The 27,563-nt window shown below is 42.2% G+C and overlaps 1 protein-coding gene across 1 annotated transcript; it reads right to left on the bottom strand.

Moving 5' to 3' along the window:
• Positions 1–22: 22 nt before the first annotated feature.
• NSG1 (neuronal vesicle trafficking associated 1) lies at positions 23–22,915 on the bottom strand. Its single transcript, XM_084285821.1, has 5 exons — positions 22,715–22,915; positions 22,127–22,277; positions 18,721–18,837; positions 7,958–8,068; positions 23–2,666 (listed from the first exon to the last, which is right to left on the bottom strand). The coding sequence occupies exons 2-5, from the start codon at positions 22,253–22,255 to the stop codon at positions 2,466–2,468; spliced, it is 558 nt and encodes a 185-aa protein (XP_084141947.1). The 5' UTR covers positions 22,256–22,277; positions 22,715–22,915; the 3' UTR covers positions 23–2,465.
• Between the last annotated feature and the right edge of the window lie 4,648 nt (positions 22,916–27,563).

Raw genomic sequence — 27,563 nt, 5'->3', positions numbered from 1 at the left:
CAGCTCTCAGTGCGCAGAACAGGTTGAGAGAAAATTGTTGTTGTGCAGAAGCATCTACACTGTTTCAGGCTTTTATTTAATCACACCACTTCAGTACACAGTGATCATTTTGCAGATGTATGACCTCTACTTCTAATCCTTGACAACTACTTTAGAGATCAAGATGATTTAATAATAATTAAAAGAAAAAAAAAAAAAAAGCTAAAGAGCTTTACTTGAGGGTGCAAAGAGATAATAACAATGCCGATTGTGCAGTGAAATGGAGGTTCTGAGACATCAGAACAAAGCCAAAGGACAGACAATATTAAAGGCAAACTCTTCGATGTACTAAAAGTGGGAGCAATTTGGTATCCAAAAAAGGGGTCTCAAAACCAACTGTGGCTAAGAATCAATAAACTTCCTCTCGTTAAGTCAGATGGAAAAACTGCTCTTGACTTAATTGCAAAGCAATCAGCGTTCTACATCCTACAGCTTGGTATTTTTTAATGTCATGAGAGCAGTAAGTTCTTTCTCATCAGTATTTACTTGTGCATTGAAGCCGTTTATTGCCCTATATTTAAGGGGAGGAAGATGTATCATGAATCATTTCCATGTAGGACAGTCTTGGGAAAGAGATCTTTTTTATCTTGTAAAATCTGAATGGCCTCTGTAAAAAATATTGTGATAAATGTGTTTTGCTATCTCTCTTCTGACTTGTGTGTACCTATACATTATATGCAACAAGCTGTATCATTCTTTACTCTGCACAGAGTGAAAATGTCAAAAGTTACAGATTGCATCCAATAAAGCCTATGCCTACTAGAAAATAAAAACATGGTAGTTTTGAGTATCTGAATATGTGGCCTGTGGTTTTGAAATGCAAAGAAAAATTTGGCACATAACTTATTGCTTTTTATGCATTCCACATACCAGGACTTAAAAATTCTTTTACAGATATTACTTGCTTACTTCACATCAAATCTATAGAATTAAGTAATAATGGTTATTTTTACTGTATTGGTTAAAAAAAGTTACTGATAATTAAATTCTACTGGAGAAGAGTAAAAGTGTAGCTGACTGTTTGTTCTGCTATAGATCTTGACGGTTTCCCTTTGTTTCTGTATGATCTCTACAGAAAACAAACTTTTGACATGTCCACTAGAAGTTGTTGCATTTAAGTAAGGTTACTTGCTTACCCAGATGCTTCACACCCTTGTCTGTTAAATTAATTATGTCTTCTTTTGTAATATACTTAAGATTTATAATAAAAATGAAAACATGGTTTCACACAAAGAATAGATAAGTTTGTAATTACAATGGAACTTTAACGTGCATCCACAATACTATGATCTTCTACATCTTTTCCCATCCCAAGCCATACATAAACAGTCCTACTCTTCACTCAAGTTTCACATGTAGCTTTCAGACAGCCAGTTGTGTTATCTAAGATGCTACTGTTTCACTTGTGATGCTTTCTGTTTTAAAAAGCATTGAACTGCAAACCATACATAAACTGAAAGCTCTAATTTATAAAAAGGGAAAAAGTTAATGTCATAAAAGAGAAAATTTAGACATATTACTCCCCCGTTGTATCCAACAAATTACATAGCGGACTACATCTACTGTGAACAGGCTTTCTACCGCTTAAGTATGATCAAAAGATGGCATTTCTCTTTTGAACATCCTTAACCATATATTTACTTTTTTACACTATCCTCACCATCCATCACTAGAATTGTCTGTGGTTCTCCGTAGTGCCTATCTAGTTTGTGTTTCAGTGCATATCCTTACCAAGATGCTAAAGCCACAGTGGAAATGCAGTTAAATCCTGTTGACAGCAATAATAAAACATTGAGCATGCCTTGTTGCAGAGAACTTCATTATCACTTACAAATAAATAACAGTAAAGAAAATGTAAGAAAAATGCTACCTGACAGTTTTTTTTTCTTTTCTCCATACAAGTCATTACATTATGCCCTTGATATCAGTGCTGATTATCACTTTTGCTTGAGCCAAAACTAAATACTAAATATAGCTCTCAGCTAAACAAGAGATCACTCTAGTTATGGCTGTGGTGTTTCAGTTTGCAAAATGACTAACAATAAAAAATTAATAAATAAAGTATCAGTTCAGACAACAGAACACATGATTTAAGGTCCAAGCCCTGAAAATCCAGTGAAGAAATCTGTCAGTATCCAATAAACTGCAAGAACATATCTAACAGTTGTTTGTTTTTTTTTTTAAACATTGAAAATGGTGTCAAAGCTCTAAAGCAATGCTGATATGCATCTTGTTTTATGCCCATGAATGTTCTGCAGCAAGTTTTTGTTTTGTTTTGTTTTTGCAAAGCAGTATCAGCAAACAGAAGCAATTGCACCATAAACATGAGTAACCTCTAAATTATCCATAATTATATTTAATGAAAAGTTCCTTAAAGTCCCTTAGTTACCTTCAAATGACATAGTGTTAATAATTAGCTTATCATACTAAGCTGATTTCTCAGCGGCTTCAGTCTCCTGTTCAGATAATTTCTCTTCTGACAGTACTGTCATCCATGGGGACACTGAGCGCGTGATGGTTTGTTTGGCCAGATTGTAGTGGTTTATGACTGTGTAAAATTTCCCTCGAGCACTGGAGTCTTGTTCAGAGTAGTAGTTTTCCAACCCAGCTGGAATGCATTGATTATTCTGAAAAGAAAATCCATCACTTAGATTACAGATACAACCTCATACACATTGAACATATCAAAGTATTTTCTTTTCCCTCCAGTCTAAGCAAGCTTTTACTTTGGGCGAGTCAAGGTGCAACACACAGCAATTACTACTACAGTGTCATCCTACTGCAGTCAGAATGTTCCTCCTTGTAATCCTTAGCCTACACCTGCATTTGCCAGACAGGCAAATCTGTGTCTGTTTTCCAGAATAATTAACAGTTAAGAAACATGCATGCCCCAAATTAATTTTTAAAAGTACTCAGTCTCTTGTTCCAGCTCTTTTCTTCTCTACCTAGTCCCACCTGGTCTATCTACAATTACAGATACCTGCATTCTCACATTGCAGTGTTTCAGGCACCTTAATAGAATTTGTTTTCAATCTGTGGGGAAGAGCTTACTATAAATATAGGGGTGCCAAGGCATGACCAGTTTTACAGCCTAGTAATACACAGAGGGAAAACATTGTGGGCAGCCCTGTTGATGTGCAGATGTATATATACACATGATTCTGTGATTCTAATACTTCACTCTTCATTTTCAGAAAGATACAGTCAGCATCAAGCTTTTAAAGTCTATCTTTAGCTGTGGAACTGCATTATTTAGTTTCCCAAAAGTTTAAGAGCACTACACAGAAACTGCAAGATGCTCAGAGCTTTTGAAAATGAAATACCTGACTTAGTTAAATACCAAGTAGGATCCAAACTCGGATGTCGTCTTAAAAAACAAGTGGATGTGCCCGTACAGTGCATCTCGCAACCCTCCTGTGATGATGCAGTAAAAGCCTATGAAGCAGCAAGTTGCACTGAAGGAAAAAAAATGACTGGGACATATCCTGCTGACCACTGGGTTTTGCTCCAGAAGGGCACAGGTCTCTCCACAGGTCCTTTGCCACATCTGCCAGTCCAAGCAGTCTGAACAACACCTCAGAGACCTGGGCAGTCATCTGTGCAACTGAGCTGACCCTCTAAAATCTCTGAGTACCTGCAGCACTCATATCAGCTTAAGGAAAAGTCCTCTCTTTTCAAACGATACAAGCTGTTTGATCTTCCTTCTCCCAGTAATGAAGATTAAAATTTCTAATACTGCAGGACAGCAATTTTTACCAGTGCTGCTGTTCTCATAGAACTTGGCAAGGAAAACTTAATAGTAGAAATTTCTGAGCACAAAAAAATTGTCACGACCAGATGCTATCTCACATGTACACAATTACTTTGGGGTTGAACTCCTGTCAACCTCTCTTCTTTTTCTTCTAGTCAGAAAAAAAAAAAAAAAAAAAAAAAAAAGCAGCATAAAAGTAAATCATTAGCAATTGTTTCAAATGTTTTAAACCATATAGCACAAAATGGCTGGGGGAAAGATCCAGCCGTCTTGGCTTAAAATAAATTCTGCCTCCTAAAAATGTTGGGGTGAATAAAGCATCAAAATGTATGAAAGAAAAAAGCAAGACCTGCTAAAACAATAGGCTACAGATAGTCTTTAAACCTACTTGGCCCCAGTGAATGTGATCTTGGGGCAGATTTGACTGCTGAAGGAAGACTTGCTATCACAAGATCAGTAGCCCTCCCAGGGAATTAGCAGCTCATCAGTTCTACCCAGCTTGCATGCTGGAAGCTTAGATGCATGCCAGATACAACAGCATCCAAAGTTACCACATCCAGCCAGGTTTGGTTTGTTTTCTTTTTCACAGAGCAGCCAGGGCAAATCTTGCCCCAAAGCTTTATTGGAACTAGCACTACAAAGCAGACAGGGCTTAACCCCAGCTAAGCAGAGACTTGTGGCCAGGCAGCACTGTTTAACTCACAGAGGTTTCCCTGCCATAATCACCAGCCTCATCCAAGTGTCAGTTCCAAGTCTGGGACCTAAGTTTGAAGAGCACAGAGGACAGCTCTGGAACTGAGCTGCTTGGTATGCGTGTTCACCTGCATCAGCCGTGCCATCTTCTGGAAGCATTATCCAAGCTTCATCTGGGATAACTGACACGACTTCTGATGTGATAAAATGACTAAGAAGCACTCAGACACAGACCTCTTTGTAGTGATTATTTCACCCAGTCACTGGATGTAGTCACAATTCTAAATATTTAAAATGGGGGAAGGAACACAATCCATTGATCTAATTAGATCTGCCAAGGAAATTCAAGCAAATGCAATATAATTATTAGTGCTGAAGACAAGCCAAGATTACTGCCAGTCTAAAATAATGCCACAGAATCTTTTACTGCTTAAAGGAGCAATTAGCTTTTTAACAGGCCAAAATGACTCAGTAATGTTATTTTTTGTAGTCACAAACGCCCAACAGCTGACAGAAGAGCCTAAAGAAATACCCATCAGAGTTTCCATCCTGACTGAATTTTTGCTCAGGATTTCAGGCTTCTGGAAAAAACGGGCAAAAACTCCCTTTTTACTTGCTGTTCCTTGTGTACTGCCCACGGATAACCTCTCTGCTCAGCATCTCATCAAGGCAGGCAGGGCAGCACCCAGAGCTCCTGAGCTGTGGAAACTGGTGCCAGTTCACATTGTGCCACCTGCTGTAACCTTCAGCCTACGCAGAACATTTCTACCTGTTTTGTTTCATTGGATTCCAAGTGAGAGAACTAGTAAGAAAGGGCACGAGGAGAAACCAGGATGCTCCAGCATAACTTGTCAGTCTCACATTTCTTTCATATCCCTTTTATTTCAGAAGTTAGTTACAGGTTAAGGCCTTTGATACCAGAGCAAATCCTGGTTGCCAGCCTGTGTGTGGCTCTATGAAGATGACTCCTTCTGTTCCCCTGACACAAGGACTCCAGTGGTACCAACACTTCACTTCAAAATGGTATCTTCTGTCCTATTAACTTTGCTGGGTCAGTAATTCCAGCCTTAATAGATGATGGTGTTATCTTTAATACACGGAAATTACTTTCTCGTACTGTCCATGAGTCTGACAGAACACAGGTGCCTTGGCAATGGAAGCTGAAGAGTAACAGATGCAGTACGGAGCACACTGAAGCCCTGGAGAAATTCCTCCAGGATACGAGCTATGGTGAGTCTCACCATGAGCCAGCAAGGAGAGCTTCAGAGGAGCAATCTGCACAACAGGGCTGTGCCTGCGTCAGTTTCAGCAAGCACAAATTTGCAGCTCAGGCTGTTTAAGACTGCTATGCAGAGGAAAACGAGTGGCTTTTTAATTACACCTTCAAGCTCTGGATGTGTAGGACAGCAAAAAGGTTGAAAACACCGAAACCTTTGGAACTGCTCCGTGTATGACAGCATCAAAGTGAATTTGACTCAGGGCTGCAGTCGCTCAGGCTTTACTCAGAGATTCCCATGACACCAGGCTTCCTGAGGCAGGACACATTTGCCCTTAACAAGCAAATCACATCAGCATCAAAAGCCTGGTGACATCCAGGCCAGAGAATATTGCTGAGTTCACCTGAAGCACAAAGCCCGTCCACAGAGAGACTGGTCACAAGGTGAACACAACTGGCACAGACTTCTCCTTCATCTCTCTTAGGACATCTGTGCTAAGCTACGCCATGATATGTTACAGACTCTCCCCAAAAAGATGCACAGGCAACAAGTAAAAATTTCTGTCTGCATCGCTAGTTCCAGGCCTCATGCCATTTGGTACCACGGTTATCCTGTACAGAAAACTTAAGAAGTAGATGATAAAAGATGCTGTGCCTCCTGGCATTATGCCATCAAGCACCTAGGAAACAGCCTCTACAAAACCCAGTACCGGAAGAGCAATAGCAACGCAGCCCTGTGTATGTGCTGCTCCCTAAAAGCAAAGCATCAGGCACAGGATGCTCTGCCTAACGTGTGTTTCAAACACGGGGTCCTAAGAAGAGAAACCTGATGAGATTCTTTTCACACACTGTGCAGCCAAAATAAAGCTCAGAAACTGTTCTCCTCTTACATGTCTTTGACACTAGAAAGAACAGGTAAGAAGCCAGAATGCTGCAATTCGAAGGAAGGGATGGCACGGTATGAAAGGACGCAGAAGAAGCAGGCTGTTACTAGAATTGTGACAGGAGCACACAACTGGCCATTCCCATCGAGTCAGGATCACATCAGAGTAGGCTCCGTAAGAACACACAGTCCGTGTTCCAAATTGCTAAAAGCCAAGAGTAAGCTTAGAAAAAAAAGGCTAGCACCCCTCGAGACATGGGCATAGAGAGGTTTCAGAACTTGTCTGAGACAACACAAAAAAGAAAACAAGCAGAAGGAAGAGCTGTATCTCCTGAGCTACAGCCAGCTGTTCTAACCATGGCCTCTTTTGCCCTTGAACCGAGGGAAAAACGAATGGTTGGAGTTAAGTTAACCTACTACAGCACCACTGCTTATACCTTTGGACTGGATTCTTGTAAAATATTTATGTGCCTACAGTGACAGAATCAAAAGTCCTGAACAGGACTGGCAAGAGCACCGAGGCAGTCATTCTTTCTTACATCATTTTGAAAATCCTATCAGATCCCCTTTTTATTCATTAGGAGACTAAATAGTCTTAAAAAATTAGAGGGAAGAATGCCATCATCACTGCTGCTTAACTAATTACAGCCACGTTCAACCCTGCTAAATTTACAGCTGAGAGAAATCAATACTACCTTTCTGACTTCCAGCCCAGGTCAGAGCTGAAGAGCCAGTACTGCCATCTTGTAAGAATTAAGTGAGCCCCTGCCTCCCTTTCAGTTAGCGCAAGTATTTTTTCCAATAAATGTGTTTTTCCTTTTTTGGCACCACTTTTGGCCTGTGGCAGTAGGGCTGGGAGGTCACTGTTCGAGAACAAGAAGTTCTTTCTGTAAAAATAACCCTAAGGTAACTCTGCTACTCTTAATGAGACCATCACTTTAGCCTGTCTTTGACATATATTCCAGTGTCCATTTTTTTTTCCTCCAGGTTTTTAGATTTATCATTCTCTTCTTTCTTATGACAAATGAATTTGGAGGAACATGCAACACCAATAAGTGGCGTATGACCCAATAAATGAGTGTTTTGCTCCAAGAGCTGCAGATGAAGGAGGTCTGCAGGATACTGGTGTTGGCACTGTTGATGTATTTTCAAGGTTTAGAGCATTAGCAAAAATAACAAGAACGTGAAAGTTGTGTGGTAGTCACAATCTCTATTACAAATTAAGCAGAAAGAAATATAGCTAAAGGCACACTAGCCTCTGAAAATAACCACAAGTTTCTATACAACACAGGATGACTTAATCAAGGCTATGCAGAAAACAGCACAGGGAACATCACACACTCTCCCGCTTTTCCGTAGTGTCTACAGCACTTACCTTGAAAACAAATCCTTCTGGACAGGTATGATCATACTTGTAAACCTTGTAGACTACCAGAAATACAACACATGTTAAGAACGCAAGGGCGAAAAGGACCAGCACAGTTACCTGGAAAGAAAACCAAAACATGCTCACGTTAGTAATGCACTGCTCATTGTATCGCTGTTCGTTACCGCAGGCAGCAGAAGCTAGCTACAAATGCACTTTGCAGTAAAATCAGAAAATAAAAACAGCTACTTAATTGTTGAGGGAAATCTGGGAAATAACACACATGTGCTTCTACCTCCTGCTTCTCCCTGAAAAAAGCCGATGGTATGGTCAGTGCCCCATTGCCTATACTGCAAGGCTTTTTGGGTTGCTTCTCTTTTCAGCGTACACGTGAGGCCAGAAGGACACATTGAGGTGGTGGCTCGTGTCTGCTGCTTTTTCAGGATTTGGATGATGTAAGTGTAAATCTAGTTTATGTCAGCTGATGAGCATGTTGGTTTCCCCTGTACCTGTCCAAGAATAGAGTCAGATGACAGTAAGTTAGCGCAGGTGTCATCCAAATGATACAAAGGTGACTCTGGCAGGGCAAGGAGAAAGCAATGGCTGGCCCCTCTTGTTAGGAGAAGAGTTTGTTGTACCTGCTGTAGATGTTTCTGCTTCTACAGCACTCACAGAGGAGCCTAGGAATCTACACATCACAGACTGCATTGCATGGCACTGACTTTCACTGTCTCTCTAAGTGCCTCCCTGGTCTCAAATCTGTGTTGGAGCAAAAATAAGAGGTGCCTTAAATTAAATCTGAAATTGGTGTCACTATGAAGCTAATCTTTCCCAGGATTAAACTCTGGGGGAATGTCCCAGACATGGGGTTTTTACTATTCTAAACCTTCTAATGACACATAAATGAGTAGCTCCTGGAGATTACAGGAAGAGGAGAGTAAGTGGTTGAGCTTTTTTTTTTTTTTTTTTTTTTTCTGAAAGTTAGGGCAAAGCCAGCATGTCCTGCAGCCTAAGAAAGTAATAAACTTTTAAAGTTAAAGATTAATCGATTAAAATAGCATGTAGTATGATCTAAATGTTAAGGAAAGACAAGCAAACCAGCTATATACACCTCCTAAAAAGAGGACGTAAGGACATTTGGGTCAATCACACAAACAAAAATAATCTGGTACTTCAGAAAGCAACCAAAAAAAATTGTAGCTTTGCCTCTCAGAAAAATAAACCAACCAACCACACGCTCCCGTTATGATAAAGCCCAGAACTAATAGGATTTGCAACACTGCAAACTGTGTGTGGCAGAAGACTGGGATGCTGAAGGACTTAGATGAACTTCTAGGGACTTAGGAAGCCAACTTCATGATGGACACACAACAGCGCGTGCTAAATTTCCTGGCTGGAACAAGGCTGGGGAGTGCAGTGTGCTGCTCAAGCCAAAGATTCTTGATAGAGAGAAAATTTAAAAAAATAATATAAAAAAAAAAAGATGACCAGAGGAGAGGGCAGGGGGAACTGCAGATCAAAAGGTAAATTAGCAGAAGAAATGTAAATCAGAGCAAAGGACCTTTCTGGTTCAGAGTAACACCTTCAGCTTCCCAGAACTGTCACTGGGTTGGAAAAAAAAAATAAAAAAAATTGTATTCTTAATCACCTTCAGAAAACCTCACGTTGACATCAATTTTCAAATCCAATTAGTCTTCCCCAGGTTTATTGCTCGTTTGCATACACAAAGGTTAGCTCTGCCTTGCCAATCTCGTACTTTCAGCTCACGTGTCCCATGTCTCAGGATGTCACTGATGAATCCCAAAGGGCATCTTCCCTCCTGGTTATCTTCTGTGGCCCAGGTCAGTAACCACCACCATAACCTCTCCTCCTCACACCTCCCAGCCCAGCAAAGCCGTGGCCTACCTTGGCCTGTCTCGTGTGTGGTAAGGCCTTTTTCCTTTTGTTTTCTCCAGTTTTTTGCAGCTCCTTCCTGTGTATCCCCAGCTACCCCACCCACAAACATGTACACGGTCCTTCACCCTCTGGCCTGGCCCAAACTTTGAATCCCATCTTCCAGAGTCTTTCCCTCCCCACAGCTGTAATAAGCCTTATCCTCTGTTCTCCCCCAAGAATCCTCCTTGCACTCCAAGCTCTAGAAAAACTGACCTTCCTCCCCTTAGCTCGCAGTTTCCACAAAAGGGCCATGGGACCACGGCTTTCTTTTTCCCAGCTGGGCAGCACGGGGAGATGAGGAACCACAAAGGAGGGAGCAATCTTTATGCAAACAAACAGCTCTACAGCACCCTCATGGCCCAGTCCCCAGGTTTGGGGTCACTCACCTCCCACCCCTACAATCCACTGGCTCTAACTCTGTCCAATTTGCTCTGATAGTCACTGCTCTTTCCCTTAGAAAATAAGATAGAGAGGGAAAAGAGATACTAGAAAGTGTGGAAAGTAAACAAAATCCAGTTGGGATTATTGCAGAGGTTTCTGTGCCCTTCAGGATATATTCTACACAGCCTTCAAGAACGTCTGCTCTAAGAGAAGAGGTCTAGGACATGGGACAGAGCAAGCAGGACAATTGCTGTGCTCTGGGTTGGTTCAGCTCAACTCCTCCTCAGACAGGAGTAAACAGTTCAAAATGCTTTGAAAAGCATTCTGAAATCTCAAAGCACGTTTAGCCACATTCTCTGCCCATCCTACTAGCAGGGAAGAGTAAAATCCTAACATTTTTCCCCAGTCGCAACCATTCTGACATACAGATGAGGCCTCGGGAGCATACAGCAAAGCTAACAAGCTGTTTTGTAGTTTAGATCAGATATTGGACAATCTAAATATATTTATAATTCCACAATCATCGCACAATCTCCAAGGCTCTGGAGGTGTTTGGGAAGGTCAGTAAGTTTTCTGAAGGAGGCCAAAAGCCCAGCGTTGTTCAGGCTGGGGATTCTGGCAGTTCCAAAGCTGCTGGCTCAAGCCTTTGCCTGCTCCAGGGACCTACCCAGGGCTGGGTGCTCACTGCCTGCACATCACGTCCACCACAGCTCTTCCACGGCCACACAGCAAGCCCCTGGGAAGAGCTCTCAGGGCTCCTGCTTCATAACTCTCCCAGAACCTCTCCCGTTCACATACTGTACTTCCTAACGTTATTAATTTTGGTATTAGCATGTAAATTTTTTACTCTCATTATCTCCAATAATTTGCAATCACACTCCATTTGCAAATCCCTAATCAAGTAAGCTCTTGTCTCCTTCCTAGCAGAAGAGGAGCTCTCCTCTCCAACCATCCTTCAGGATATAAGTCACTTGTATTTAGGTAAAAGACAGCTGCACATGCAAGTGACAGATGGAAAGACATCCATCCCTGGATTCCAAGGTGATCCCAATCACCTGGTTATCCAATTTGCTTCCTTCTTATAAGCTGAAAATCCTTCTCTTCCTCCTAACAGCCATATTCCTTCCCTCTCACAACCCACCACTGATGGTCCTTAGATGCCCAGCTTCACTCCTGTCCCTCAGCCAGTCAGCCTCTTTGTCCTGCCAGTAACTCCCTCCCTGCCTCTCCTTCTGAGCCCTCTCCTTCCAGCTGCCTTGCAAAACCCTAGGCACACAAAGAGAGGGGACAACAAGCTGCTCTGCAGACCACAGGCCTGGCCAAAGCTGACTTCTCATTGCCTTCCTCCACAAAAAATGTGCAAACTCACCCTCACCTTCCAGTCGAGGTAGGAGAGGATGCAATCCGTGTGCAGGCACCACTCTCTTTCCTACAGGGAATCCTTGCATCTCTTCTTGTGGCATGCAGCTGGCTGAGTGCAGAGCCTCATACAGTGGCAACAGAAGCCTTTTAACTACTCTGATCATTCACTACCACGTCGATCCAGCAGAACACCACAGTGTCTTGCGCCACACAGGTGACAGGCTTTAAAAATACTTTTTAAGAAATAACTAGAAGCTAGCACGAACAACTTCTTTGAACTAGGAACCCAAAGTGTGGGTTTGTTTTCATTCCAGGAGTGTCCTTTAAGGTTAGTTTTAAGGGGAACTGGCAGCAGAACTAAGTGAACACAAAAGCTGACAAGATATTATGTATGTGGCAGCTTTTTGAATAGATTGCAAGTGAAGAGCAGAAGAAGGACAATGTCTAGCCAGAAGCCATTACAGTAATCGAAATGAGAGATGACTAATGAATGAACTAAGTGTACCCACAGCAAAAAACAAACAAAACCACAAAAAACCACACGCTACCTTCAGACTCTATGAGCATTTAGCCGAACAAATGAAACTCACAGGATCTGACAACTACGCTAACACGTAAACAGCCTGTGATAAGGCCCTACCATCAAGATCTGCTAAATCTTCCCAGTCAGTGCATCCTGTTCTGCTGCAGCTGCGTAAGGCTGCAAGCTGTATTTTCTTCTATGCTTGGCTGCTGCAGTCTCCTCCCTCCCTTTGCTAGCATTTGTTGGGCTCCCTTTATAATCAAGCCAGAATGTTACAGCAAAATGCATCAATTGCACCAATTGTGCCTGCTTTGCCTCAGACCCTTTCCTGGCTCCCATCCTCCCTGAACAAATTACAAGCTACGTTTCAAGGCACGTACAGTTCTGTGTTGCTCCTCTTAGCTCTATCTCCTTTTGCTCTGCCTGTATCCCACTAAAGCCTCAGTGCCATCTTTTTATCCCATGCCCTAACCATCACACTTCTCTTCATGCATCCCCTTCTTGGCAGAAATTCTTGCATGAATCCACTCTTTCTGCACTTGTGTGCACTGCCCGCCTTCACACTTTTCCTTCCACCACACACCTGTCAGAAAGCACACAAACCCATCCAGGAGCACTCCTGTTATTATGGGAAGTGGCACTAACAGCACATGCAGTGACTTTCACTGCTCTGTCACCAGCCCTTGGTCACATCTCAGCTCTGTTCTACATCTACACCTTACCTATTTCACTTGGAGCCCCTTGGGAACGCAGCTTTCATTTCTGATTTGTCTGTAAAGTGCTAGGTACATCCTTGGTGTTAGCAGCAAACAAAAAGAGCAAAGACATACATTTACAGAGCACTCTTCATATCAAGTGAGTTACAAACAGTTCATGTTTTGCTCACCAGTGAAACACAGAGCCCCTTAAGATGAAATACAGCAACTCTGCACAACCATTTAGGACAGGAAATTAAGATCATTGCTATCCAATTTAAACTACAAGAGAATTTTAGGTAAGCAGACTGTAATTACAATAGATTGTGTCTGGCTACATACCACAGACGAAAATTCGTAAAACATCACATTGACTTCCCTGCAAATGGCCGTGACCTCCATTTCACCTCTCTCCACTAAAACCCTGCATCTCCTGCCACACAATGCCCTCTACCAGCATGTCAGAGAACACCAACACCAGCTCTCCGCTCCCCCTTACACTCTTGCGTTTTCTAAAATGATTTTCTTTGCTGTTACCTGGGCCTGTCCCTCGAAGTTTATGTGAAAAGATGTGTTTGAAGCAATGTATGTAAGGAATAAAGAATATTCCGTTTGAAGAAAATGGTATGGCTTCCCATACTTGTTATGGGGATATACATCCACCTGCAGTATGACTGGTGACACAAAAGGCAGCCAGGTGCCTCACTGCAGAATGGTATTTCTAATATAACCTGTCACAGTTAGCTGTATGACTGGGATCTATCTATCTCAAAGAGGATGACAGCCGTGGGATAGACTGGAACAGAAAAAAGAAGTCAAAAGACTCCTTCTCTAACGGGCAAAGAGGAAGAGAGAACTGGCTCGGATGCTTACCTGGAGATGACTGGGAACAGCAGCACGAAAGGCAGCCAGATTCATGAAGGGAAAACTGCAAAGAAACTACAGACCCAGTGCTTCTTAGCAGCAACAGCACAAGACAACAGAGCAAGCCTGCAAGGGAGTTGATTAATGAAACCTGAGGGAGATACTGTTAGACAAAACCAGATTAACAAGGCAGTGGCCTCCTGAGCCTAAGTAGCACCATGGCTGAACACAACTGCTCATGGCAGTGTTCCCATCATCTTCCATCACACAGGCACCACGGATCTGTTTGCTACCGACAGAGCTGAGGAAACAGTCCAAGACTTCCTGTGTCCCTGACGTGAGAATCTCGTTACCTTGCCTTACAAACCTGGAAGGGATTAGTGAAGCCAAGAGAAAGGCTGGAAAAGATCACACACCCTTTCTGTGATGTACAAAGTGTTGCATCTAGGGAGACCCAAAGCATCTTCTGCCACCAGTGTCCCTGCCACCAGGCTCTGCTCCAAGAAAAGGATTTCTAACAAGATATGAGCTGCTGCTAGGCATTACCCACTTTACTCAGATCTGCCAGCTCTGACCATACAAAAAATTCCTTTTAGCCAAAATTTAGCAGAAGGATTGTCAATGTCCTATCAGGGAATTACCAGAAATAAGAAAAAGGGAATAAAGACAGTTGCTATAGAGTGCATTTACATCAATAGTTTTAAACCAGCAGTTACACTGGAAGAAGAATCTCCTTTATTTGTCTTGCTCAAAGCGATAAAAGGAAAAATTCAGAGCCTGCCAAACTGTTATATCAGTGAGCAACTCTAATCGTGTAAGTAGTTCTGCTGAAGAAAAGAGAACTACACACGGCAGCAAGCACCTGTCATCCTTCCAGCACTAGCTGAGAGACCAAGAATTACTTGGGAAAGTGCTATCCCGCACAAGAATCGGCTGACATCTCAGGCATTTAGCAGAGTTTTAAGTGGAAGCAGAGACACAGAAACCAACAAGAAGTATTTTCCATGCCTCCAGTCAGTTTTTCAGTAAGAATCATCATCTGTATTACAAAGAACAACAGGTAAAAAAGTCTCGAGGCAGAAATGTGTTTTAAAAGATGTCCCTTCAAGACAGATCAATCATGGAATACTTTTTCTAATACATTTTTTCTATCTTAAAATAAGCAGGTGGAACTGTGAGAAGTCTTGATTCCTCTTCCATAACCTCGTGCTTGCTACTTGATAGTACGTGGCTTGCACCATATGGTCTTACCACAGAAAAAAGCTCCAGGCTCCGGCTCTGCAGTTAGATGTATGTACAGATGTCAAGGATAAAGTCTGAAGAATTGATTTGCCTTTGTATAGAACCAAATGGCTTAAGGCAAACCACAGCTTGGGTTTATTTAAGGGCTTGAAATTTATTGGGAAACAGAAAGGGTTGCTTTCAAAATACTTCTGAATGTTATTTATTGAGGTTTCCCCAAAGACAGAAAAGAAAAAAAATCTCATTCTTTGATAGACTGGACAATTTTTGAAATTGGTGTGCTTGTGCACAACTGTCAATTGTCAACTCTCAACAACGGGGGCCAGAACAGACATCTCACTAAAAAAAAAAAAAAAAAAAAAACCAACAAGTGGAGTTTGTAAAAACACGGCTCCATCACTGGAGGCAAAGGTTTGGCTTTGGCTAACTGATACCATCAATTTTCTCCTGCTTCCTCCTACGTGCTGATTCATAAGACTCCTTTGAAATGACATTTCCAGCCATGTTGTTCTGTTCTGTATAGCAGACAATCTCGAGAAAAGAAAAATCTGCCTCATTCGAAGTGGCTTTCCAGATGTGAAGGGCCAGCTCCCCACATTATTCTACGCTGTTCAAAGAACAAAAGAGAGACTTTTATTTCTCAATGAAAAATACACTCCCCAGTGAAAGTCCCATCTTCCTTGGAGTGGTTACTGCCATAAAGCTGAATTACAGCAACAGCATTCTCAGAATCAGGAGGTTCACAATCTCATGACAGATCCTGATTTGAATTCAGAACGTGACTTCAAGCAGGAAAATTATACTTGCAGTTTTCTTTGTAAACATTCTCAGCTCTGTTGTAATAACTGCGGTAATGTGGATTGAATGCAGAAAATACATTTTGTAATTGCATATTCACCCGGCTGCTAAAACACCAAATGATCTACATGACATATGTACACGCTGGAGTGGCTTCATTTGTTACAATATATAATTTCCCGAGAAGCACAGCGTTCGATGTTCTGCACTGCTGAATCCCAAAAATGCAATCTGCTTTGTCCTTACTTAAGGACTACATCTTGGAATACACATGTGAAATATTAGTAAATATGACTGACTGCTTTTATTTTTAGCACAAGATTCGGGCTGTGTCTTGTAGCAAACTTATGCATCAGTGATGTACAGTATTAAAGTCATTAAAACAGCATCTGAAGTTCTTTTCATGAACAGAAGCCAAAGTCAGAGCCTCACCAGTTAAATAATGCATTTCATAATTATAGCAAATATTTAATTTTCAAACAAATATCCTTTTGCTCTCTCAGAATCAACAGCAGCAGTTAACATGATGGCTCACAATTAATAAGGACCCAGGAGAAAACCTCACACAATCAGTACTTTTCATCTCCATATTTATGAAATTTCATCAATTATTCATGAAATATTTACTACTGGGAGTGGTGAACATGACAGTCAGCCCTGCCGGAGAACCAGTCAGTCCTCTTTAAAATGATGCAAGCAGCATAATTCAATTCTTCAACTTTTAGGTAGAGATAAAGGGACATTTTTAGGTTCTGAATGTTCTGCATGAAACTCTTGTTTTTGACTACCTGAACCACAATTTTCCTAATTGATCAACCCCCACACCCTCCTTTGAAAGCTGACTTACAGCCACAGTGTGAATCATCCTGCAATTCCCAAGAGATACCAAATCTTCCTGAAACCTCTCTCTGATGCAGTAGTTACCTAGCAGCAAAACCTAGCAACCCTGTAGTATGAGATTAATCCCAGAGTGATCATCATAAAGTAATATCTAAGACATTTTACTTTAAGCACACCATCCAAAGGTATATAAAAATGCAACATAAAAAAGCTCAGGCTTCTGACTGTTCAGCTATACAAATTAGAAAAGACTACCTAACAGCATGACAAGCTATTTATTTGATGTTCACTGAGGTCTTTCTTGTTCAACGGTCCCAAAAAAAGACAGAAAGAACCCAGATCTACAGAGAGACGTGTAAAACATTTAGATGCAACTAAGGTATTCAAAACCCTTCCTTATCTACAATTTAACGCTCAAGAGATGAGATCCCTTAGACCCTACAGCTAGTGGCTAAGCACACAACTCTCCAGGCAGTGGTTCTGCTCAGTTGCTTAGAACCAAGGTCCTAGCAGGGTGCTCAAGCTAAACGAATTCTTCCTCTTTACTCCTACAAAGTAGTGGGCATTTTCAGATGACTTCAGTCCGAATAAGACACACACAAGACAGCCAAATGTGTCGTCTTTGATCTGAGCTGTCCACCTGCACTTTAGCCAACAACACGGCATGCATTACCCTCACCTGAGAGGACAGGGATTACCCTCAAAGAGCAGCACTATGGTGTCAGGAGGAGAAAGATGAAACGTCAGTCAGAAGGTAGCATTTTCCCTGAGGGATGGGATGTCCTTGCTCCAAATCAGGTAACAGAAGAACTGGTTTCTTGTCCCGTCAGTAAGTCCCTCACGCAGCTCACTGGGAACCTACCAGCTTCTCTGTATGGCTGAAGACCCTACCAGGTGACCTGAGCTTAAAGGTTTGTCCCAGCAACACTGCAAAATTCCATTGCAAATGTAGCCTAAAGCTCCTAATGCCTCCTTGAACCTTCACTTTGCCTGTTTGTTTTGTGCACTCTGATTCCAGGGAGAGCTGTAGATACCTCTGAAGGAAGGTGTGGGCCTGGACAGGTTCAGAACAACAGGTCAGGCACAGTTCCTGTTGTTTTATTCTTCAAATTCTGTGCTTTACGCTCCTAATTACAGAACTGGAATATTTGGGTATGCCCTAAAACTCCCATCACACAGAGGGATGTCACATACATGCAATAGCAAGAGAAATAGACACCTTTACTGAAACCCTGCTTTGTTCCTCAGACTAAACTTAAGACTTTCCAAACATATTTGTAACTGGGCACCGAACAGTGTGGATGCCTGCTGTTTAAAAGTGCCTTGGCATTCTTGGGTAAGATGCTAGGTTAACAGGGCTAGAAAACTAGTCTTCTTCTTTAAGGGAACTGATAGGAAAGCAAGAGCTGAAGCACTCTTTCCTGCTTTGCTTTACTTGTACAGCACAAGAAAACCTGCCCTCCAGTGAGAAGGGGGGTAGATAATTCAATCCTTGCATCAGTTAAGCTCTCTGCTTTCCTCTGGGAGTACTCAGGGGAGTAATAAGGGTGTGGACACTAACGAGTAAATGTGAGTCAGATTCCTGCTGATCTGCCATCCTCCAGTAAGTCGTCACCAGGCTGTACGATACAATTGGACCAAGCAAAGAGCTCTGGTATACATCCTTAAGCTGCCAAGTCATGCATTTAACTATAAAAAAATACATAATGGACTATGACAGTGCTTTTAAGAGAATGGTTTGGCTACACAGAAAAATCATAAGCCAAAAAGAAAACATATACTCTTCTGGTTCTTGCCCTTCAACACTAACAGGGACTGCCCATGCCATGAGAGGTACCTGTATGCAGCCACACACACCCTGGCCAGCCAAGTTCTGAAACGCTTCCTCTGAGAAAATTGCCTTCTGAATTCATCTGCCAGTGAGGGATTAGGACCAATAGTGCTGCAGGGTTTGCTTTTGCTTCTAATCACTAAATACTATTTTAACACTGAATTTCCTTTTCTCATTTCCAGCTCTACCCCTAACGGTCGCACTGTTACAGCCAGCCAGTCTCAGCTACAATCAGCGATTGATTTTAAGCATATCTCGGAGCAAAACTGAGTCACCACCATCTTCAGATTGCACTGCTTACCTTAAATCTTTCTGAAACCCCTTCAGTGATGCTGATTGTGAACTCAGCTATTTTAGGAGTACGGAATTTTCCCTTCTTGCGATCAGGTTCATATTCTGTTTTCGTTTTGACCACAACCTTTGAAAATAAAAAATAAAATCAAAAATCAAAAAGCCATGTAGACAGTACCTTACTAGCACATCACCAGAATAAGGCTCATCACAGGAACCTTATTGACTCAATACTCCTCTTTTACATGCTTACAAGCACATCTAGCACAATATTTTTGTTGTTGTTCTTCTCACCCCATTTTGTGTAATTCTTCTATGGAAGATTAAGTTGTTAAGCATCTACTTAGTTCAAACCCAAATCGTGAAACTCCCCGCTTTGTATTGTCTGAAAACAGCCACCTCCATTTGCTTCAGGAGAGGCATGCTCTTTAGCCATGTTCTCTGATGGCAGGATTTTCAGTTTAAAGGTGATGACCCATCTAGTTGCAACTCAGTATGTGCCAGACAAAAGCTCTTCACACTGTGATTTTTAACATCTCAGATAACTTTCGAGTTATTAGCAGCAAGATGCACACAAACCCTTATGTGATAATGAGATTTCTTGATACACCCAAGGCTCTCTAATTTCAGTTTATTCCTTGCTATGAGCTATTGCCCTGAGCTACACAATTTAGGATCTTACCTGTATTCCTAAAATATTCATTACGTCAGTCATGTCTCTAGTACTCTCCTAGGCATTCTAATTGTACAGAATTTTCACAAACCTAACCTATTTGCCTCATTTTTGTCTTCTACAATTTCTCAGGATCTTTTTTTCAAAGTACCACACATGAAATAGGGTGCAGTTTATCACACTGACAGTGCTATTAAGATCTGGTCAATTATCTCTGTTGTTCCAAAGAACAAATATCGAGACCCTTTCAGATTTTTAGAATCAGATGCTATCTTTAGAGCAGCCCATGGCATCAGTGGCAACTACAACGTTCTGCTGTTAAGATCGTAACGCTTACAGGTATCCAGGTACTAAAATTAAAGCTTTGGGTTCTCCTCTCCTCATTTCCCTGAAATGGCATCTAGAATGAGTAACAGTAGCTAGACTCAGTACCACAAAGCTTACTAAATTCTTATACAGCAGTACACAGATATGTGCGGGACATAGGGAAATAGCTTAAACTATTTTCAGCTATAATAAGATAATTGTAACTATGTAACTTTGCAATTGTCCAACAACATCATGGAAGTAAACCATTTGAAATGTCCTTTTAACATTACACTTCTTTTCTTCCCCCTTTATGTTGCATAATCTCAGGCAATTCAAATCACATTCAGCTGACACTGAACACAGAGTTCTATCTGCTTGGTTATATAATGTCTTCTTTTGTTTAACATACCTAAATATGAATTTAAATCAGTTCACCCATTTAATTTAGAAGCTGTCAAAACCATCAAATTCTCGTCGCTACAGTCACTATTGCTGAAGAAGTTATGCTTCACTGCCATGCTGGAGTCTTGTACGCGAGTAATAAGCACAGATACATGAAGTATGCACTCCTGTTCATTATATATGAGCATCTTCATACTTCAGAATTTGATCCATGTGTCAATCTTGACTTAATACTTCTGCCATTTTTCACATGAGTTGCTCTACTACTCCCTTTGTGTCTGTAGCAACCAGTGAAGACATTTACATGAATAACCACAGCCACAGAAGGAAGCCAGTAGGACGAATAAACGTGTCTTTATTTTTTTCCCCTCAGTGTTTGCAAAGGAAAGGAAAGCTATCATACAAATAGACAGTGGAAAGCGCAGAAGAGTCAATCAAATATTCCTTTATGTAAGTTCCAAGCCCAGGTGCATGTTTGCTTTTGTTCAAGGCAAACCTTGTAAAGGCGAGAGGAGTCCTGTGCGGTTGTAGTAGGTGCAACCAGGCTGGCACAGAACCTCCTGGGTTTGCCACAGAGGCTCCACTCAGGTTAAACCTATTACCACAGACTTCTGCTTAACAGTGCAGTAATGTAACAAATTCCTCTGGATGTTGGTCTCAGTAATCGGTTATATCCAGTCACCAGTTGGCAGGCGTATCAGACACAGTAAGACTTAACTTGTTTTAAAGCCTTAGGGTGCAATTTTGTCCTCAGTTACAAGATTTACACCCATGTAACCAAGGACAGAAAATGGGCCCTAAGGCTCTGTAACAGCTGTTATGGCTTATTGTATTTATGCCTGCCAACTGGTCATCACCACACACAACACAATGATGTTGATAGGAATTAAAATTGAGGTCACAAATTTGTTTGTATTGCCTACAAGCAATACTCTACCAAGACATACTAAAAAAGCTGAAGTGCTTTACCGCAATATAAGATTATGTGGGGTTTTTTTTGAGCTATAAGGAACGTATGCCTACTGGTTTACCTAGAAATGGAATTGCCAAAAATAAAAATCTGCATGAAGATATTACCATTTTCCAGTTAAATTTTGTATTTTTCAAAGGCCACAGAAGCTACAAAGTTTCTTTACCAGATACATACATGGAAAAATACCTAAATATCCTACTGAATATGATACTGAAAAACAAGATACTGAAATACCTGAAAAAAATATCTGTATGTCTCACCCACAGTAACCCTTACTGAAACATTTATTTTGAGTACATTTATTAAAATGTATTTATGGGCTACTACATCATCATCCTAAATCCTTAAAATTAAATCCCTAGTATTCAAACCATGTGATAAGGAATGCAGGATATATGCTTCCTTTCCAACCTGTGAGCTGCACCTCAAACTGTCCTCTTGCAGCCATGGAGCACCTAAACCACCTCTATTTTGAGGTATGGGGCCAAATCAGTTGCTAAGGAAAAACTCAGTGGCCTGTTCTCATTTCATTACTTCACGTTGTCTGCGGCTAGCAGGCAGGAAGTTCCTGCTGAGGCACAAAAGGAATATGGAAGTTCTCTCTGTGGCCGGTCTGCCTACGTACATCTTGCAGAGAGACAAAGCAGTGCTCTATCCCCCCATTAGGGGGGCTTTTTCTGAAACAAGAAAATTCACCTCATTCACAGAGAATGTTTAGTACCTCACAAATATTAAAAAGAAAGACATGGAGTAAGGAGGGATATGGCAATACAACAGAGAGAAGCTTGCATTTGCCTATTTATACATCTCATCCAGCAGCACTGAAATCCAAATACGCTCATTGCTCACATTTCCCACTACTTTATAAATGCAAATCACCACTACTAGATTTTCATTAGCTTCGCTGTCAGGTTTTTTTTCCCCAGAGGGAACGTTCCCTAAAACACCCCGTATTTCTTGACATTTCTAAGCCGCTCACTACACGTAACCTATTCTTTTGTTGTTTGCCCGAGATTTGGGTGTGATTCTCCAGGGTGGAAACTAAAGCCTGACAAGTACCTTGTCAGGAGGTGGGAACTGGAGCTGATTGACATCCAGGGGTGTGATCAGGGGGATGGTGTCAAATCCATCCTCCAGAAGGGGCTGCTTTGTGCTCTTCTCGCTGAAATTATTCCCCAGTTTCACCATTCTTCCAGGGAAGCAGGATTTTCTGCAAGCAGACACGCACACACACAACACGCAGAAACGCAAACCAGAGCGATTTGTCACAAAGTCGGGATGCACCAGACCCTTCCACAGCCCCCCGGAGAACCCAAAAACGTAAAATGTAAAAGAAATATTTATATATATTTACGGGTTGAGCCGCGGCTTGAACAAATCAGGCGTTTTGTGAAGTAAAAACGACGAGCAACGTTAAGAAACATTAATAAAAAAGGCACCCACACGCCACCACACGTCAGCCTGCCCTCAGCGATGCTGCCCGCCCGGCCCCGGTGCGGCATCGCCCCTCAGCTCGGGCGGGCTCCGGGGCTGGCCCCGGCCCCTGCCCCTGCCCCTGCCCTCCCGCCTCCCCTCACGACGGACAGGGCCGGGGCCGGGGCCGGGGGACCCCCAGGAGCCGCCGTGCGGGCTGTCCGCCCCGCTCACCGCCGCGGCTGCCGGCCCTTCCTCGGCGGGCGGCGAGGCGTCGTTCCGCCGCGGCCCCGCGCTGCAATGGCGGAGCGGGCGGCTCGGCGGCGGCTCTCCCTCGGCGGGCAGAGAGCGAGAGAGGGAGGCTGCGGGGCCCTGGCGCAGCCGGGGCAGCTCCGGAGCAGCACAAAGGGGCCCCGCGGGGTGTGAGGCGGCTCCCCCCAGCCGGCTACTGGCGCAGCGACAGCAGGTGGAGGACGAGGAGGAGGAGGAGGAGAAGGAGGCGGCGGGGGGACGGGACGGGAGCGAAACGCGCCGCCCTCCGCGCTCCTCCCCTGGCGGAGCCGCGCGGCGCGGGGCGGTGGCTGCGGGCGGCGAGGGGGACGACGGGGACGAAGGGGATGAGGGGGGAGATGGGGATGAAGAGGACGAGGGAGGAGACAGGGACGAAGGGGACGAGGGGCGCCGCCGCCCTGCGCCTCACAGCGGCTCCGGGCCCTGAGGTGGGGGCTGCCCAGCCCCTTTTCCGCCGGCTACGCTTTTTTTGTTTGTTTGTTTTCTGTCACAGGTCGGTTGGCTTTGTCCTTAAGCTGTCTCCTTTTTTTCCTCTCCTTTCCCTTTTTCTTTTTTTTTTTTTTATATTTATTTTATTTTTCCTTGCTTTCTTCTCCCCTAGTACACACAGGGAAGGGACAAAGGTGCTTTTCGGGTTGGTAAAATCGGATTTTCCTCTCTGCAAAGAGGGAGGGGAAAAAAAATAAATGATAGTGGAATGGACGCTCGCGTCACTTCAAGGTAAATGCCTATTGCAGAGCTTTTCAGCCCCAGCGAAGAGGACATCTTATGATCTCTTCTGTTTAAAAATAAATAAATAAATACAGTGATTCGTATTCCCATGCGCTGCCTGCCTGCCTCCCCTAACCCCCAGGCAGCCAGCGTGCTCGTTTTGCAGCCCTGCAGGTGCCTTACTTCAGTGTGCGGAGGGAAAGCCACCGTGGGTGACGCAACAAATGGCTTGGCTGGTGGGCAGCTCCTGCTGGAGGAGAGGTAGAGACGGCTCAGCCAAGAGCTGGCTCCATGCTGCGGAACAAACCAACCTCTTCTCACAGGTGGTGGCTTGGGCAACCTCTCTTTTTCCTTCTGTGCTCCCAGCGAGCACAGATTCAAAGCAAAATGTTCTGAAATAGTAAAAGATAGACTGCAGTTGAGAGCTAGGAGAGCTCTTATTTCAAATTTTATTGCATCCCTGGGTTGGTTTATTCTACCATTTGGACAAGATTCTTCCTGGTACCACAAGGGGCAGGGACCAAAGGTTTGTGCTTGGGATTCAGCTGCCAGTCCTCAGAAATATTTAACAGTTCAGAGGCATATATGAACTGCAGATAGAAGTCAAGCCCTGCTGCTTACAGCTTTTCTTATCTTACAAGCTGGTATGTTACAGACATGGCTTTTCGTTTTCACATTTAACAGCACCAGACACTGGCCATCAGTGGCTGGATTGGATCTAATTCTAAAATGGGCAAGGTTGTAATACGGCTACTGTATACATGCCCGCTTTCTGGGGTGCAGGCTCTCTTATTTAAATTTACCATTCCTCAGCAACAGTTTCTGCCGGAACCAAATGTCAGCAGTCCGGAGCTGAGACCAATAAAAGACACAAGCCTGAGCTGCCTCAAAACTTTATTTCCTCTATTCTGCAACTTGCATGACTCACTAATTCCAAATGAGTCTATATACATTTTCTACGCCGTCCACTTTAACATAACTCCCCCATAAAAAAGTTGTCATATGTCAGTTGGTAGGATCTTGTGAATATACACCACGCGAGTTTCAAACATACCTTTAATTTTGCACGTTTCCAAAGATGTGTGCCATCTCTTGCTGCCTGGGGCATTCCCCGCAGTTTAGCAGCAGCAGCAGCTGTGCACCCAGTGGAAACATGGGATCTTGAGGCTCCCTATCCGTGGGATTTTTTCCTAATGTGGAGTCCACAGAGATCTGAGATAGTAGATGGAAAACGTCAGAGAGATTTCAGGAGTGAGCCCTTCTACCTCAAAGTCAGGATGTCATGTCTTTAATAGGAATTTAGGCTTTTCTATGCAGAGCATAGCAAAACTGTGCTTGTGGTATGTTGGATGTTTGTTGGTTTTTTTTTCTCAACTTACAGATTGTATTGTTTTATGATAAGTACTGTTTTTAATCTAAGAATGGTGTACCCATTTGTCTGAAAATAACATTAGGCACCTACACCCTTTTTCAGCTCTCTTACAAACCCTTCATTGGGTGTTAAGAGTACAAATTAAATCTGAGTTCAATTACAGTCACTGGAGAAAGTCTGTTGACTTTACAATAGTCATGATTTCACTCCAGATAGGAGAATTTCAGTGAATATGATGTAGAGATAATGAAAGAAATTTATTCAAGACTGTTCAGCATCCTATTGCTATCAAAATGAATCTCAATCTCACAGTTAAAAAAAATGCTTTTTTTCCTCTCCCTTAAAGATGCTGTGGTTACTATAATTTCTTTTCTTTTTTTTTTTTTTTTTTTTTTCTGTTTCGTAAACAATTGATTTTTTTTCCTTTCTTTCTCAGAGGGCGCAGAAAATGGATTTTCCTTCATTGGACTTGTTTTTTGTCATAAACGTCATTGATAATGCTAGTGTCGTCAGTGCAGTTCTGGGAAGTACGGTCTAATTAGTTAACCTGCTGGCTGGCTAACTACCTTTGCAGCAGTGAAACAAACATACTGGAAGATGAGAATGAACCGTAGGCTATTACTTATTTTTAAAACATTCTCAATGGAATACCATACTTCAAATATAGAACAGAATACTCCCAGACCAACACAAAACATTCTCAAGGTAGAAATTGATTGTTGTGCCTCTCAATTACTGAGCAAGCAGTTCTGATTTTGTTGTTGTTGCTGATGATGATTGTACCAAATAAGAAGAGGACTCTAAAATAGTGAATTTACCCCCGAGCAAGATAAGGATAGCAGTGTTTATCTTGATGCCTTATTTTTGTAGCATTGTTCAGAGCATCTTGACCCATGTGTCTGGCAGATATAGCCAGCATTCAGTCATTAGCTCTTAATACCTACTGATTTCTTATGTGGTTTGTTCCAGTTATCCAATCCAAAATGCATTACAGATTTTTTTTATTTATTTTTTGGTCAGTGGTCTGTGAAGCAAGGGGCACAGATTCTGTTCTTAGCTGTGGAATAAAGCAAATCACATCTCTGACTATGGATCTTCTTGTCTATCTCATTTATTTCTCCCATCAGTGTTCTGTTCTAAGTAAATAAAGTGTAAAATAAGCTTGTCTTACTTGAGAAACATAAAATATCCAAGTACAATTTATGAAAATAGAAAAAAAAAGTTACCTGATTTATATAGAAAATTACACCTGCAAGAGGAAATGAAGGGGTTTCCTAAAAGCAAGCACTTTATTTATTTAATTTTGGCAATACCCTTGTATTACAAATAAATATTCTTGTAGTGAACAGATGAATAACCCACGGATGGATGAGTGTAATCCATTCATTTGTGTGTGAAGCCAAAGTCATTCAGAATCCAAATGGCATCAAAGTCCAAGTGAATATCAGAACTACACTTGACAGTATGCTATAGGGAGCAAAAATAACATGGCAAATGTTTAAACAAGTTGACTGCCTAGGTCCTTTCATCTCCAGCTTCTGTGATTTTATAGCTGAGCCCTCCTGTTGGTTGAAGATCGTCAAAAGCAATGGGCCACTGGGTATTTAGTGCATGCCTGAGAAAGTATCAGTATCAGATTAAGATGAATGGAGGTGAATTCCCCAGTTTACTAGTGAGGCTTTTTTTTTTTTTTTAAAGTTATTTGAGTATACTCACAAGGCACTTGGTTTTGTGTGTCTTGTAGAGAAATGAATTTTGGGTAGCATATCCACGGTGCAAGTTATTCTCCTCTTTGGCACCGTGCTTTTCTTTAATGGCAATCTGCCCTTTGTGACCTAACTAGGCAGTCTTACCCAGTTCTCCAGTTTTACAGAAAAATCCACACGCAGTATTTTTGTTAAGCATCTAGATACTGCACTGTTGCTACTTGATACTACTCCAAGTAGCTTATTGTCTTTCATTTTAGGTGCAATTCACTCTATATACTATGATAAAACAGAAAAGATGTATGTATATTACACTAATATCTGTGGTTAGTGTCTCCGCTTGCTAGGTATCTGAACAAGCAGTTAAGAGGATTTCATTTCTAATCCTAAATAACCAACCACAGTTTGCTACCAATGGTTTTAGTAATTTATCTCATTTTTTGTCTTCTAAGAAAACTACCATGCTTTCTAGGCAGAAATTGCTGTCTTAAGGACTCAGAAAAGTAAGTATTAATGTAAAGAATATCTGGAAAGTAACATTATCTTCAACATTAGCACACATCCTTCTGCCAGGGCTCCTGCTGTAGGTCATTTTGCTATAGTTATTCAGTGGGTTGTAAATTCTGGAAGAGGACTGTCCTCCTATCTCTGTTTTCTAAGGGTAACGCAGCAAGTTCCAGGTGCTTAACAAATAACACACATCTTTGCTGAGGCACTTAAGAGTCACAGACTGCAATCTTTATCTAATGTTAGTGATCTCTGAGGAAACACGATTGCTCCTCATGGGTTTTGACTGGCATATAGGCAATTCTGTGCAGCCAATGCACAGAATTGATGACCTGGTGGCTAGTCTCATTAAGTCACATTGTACCCTGATTTACTTACTCCGAAACTCTAATGGTCTCACTGAGGCAAGAATACACTGCCTGTATCATCAGCCCTACTAAGAAAGCAGAAAATTTGTACTACCATCATGCAGATGTAGTTCTTCCTAATGATCTAC

This window comes from Netta rufina, assembly GCF_964035555.1.
Source record: "Netta rufina genome assembly, chromosome: 4".
NCBI classification, from domain to species: Eukaryota; Metazoa; Chordata; class Aves; order Anseriformes; family Anatidae; genus Netta; species Netta rufina.
The sequence above is the reverse complement of the archived record's forward strand: the minus strand, read 5'-3'. Positions and strand labels throughout refer to the sequence as shown.

Bases quoted from the DNA above. Each gene is read 5' to 3' on its own strand.
- NSG1 (XM_084285821.1), bottom strand. From the start codon at position 22,255: ATGGTGAAACTGGGGAATAATTTCAGCGAGAAGAGCACAAAGCAGCCC. The intron at 18,838-22,126 runs GTACTTGTCAGG...TTATTTTCAAAG, and splicing joins AGTTCCCACCTCCTGACAAG to GTTGTGGTCAAAACGAAAAC. The intron at 2,667-7,957 runs GTAAGTGCTGTA...TTTTCTTTTCAG, and splicing joins CAGAAGGATTTGTTTTCAAG to AATAATCAATGCATTCCAGC.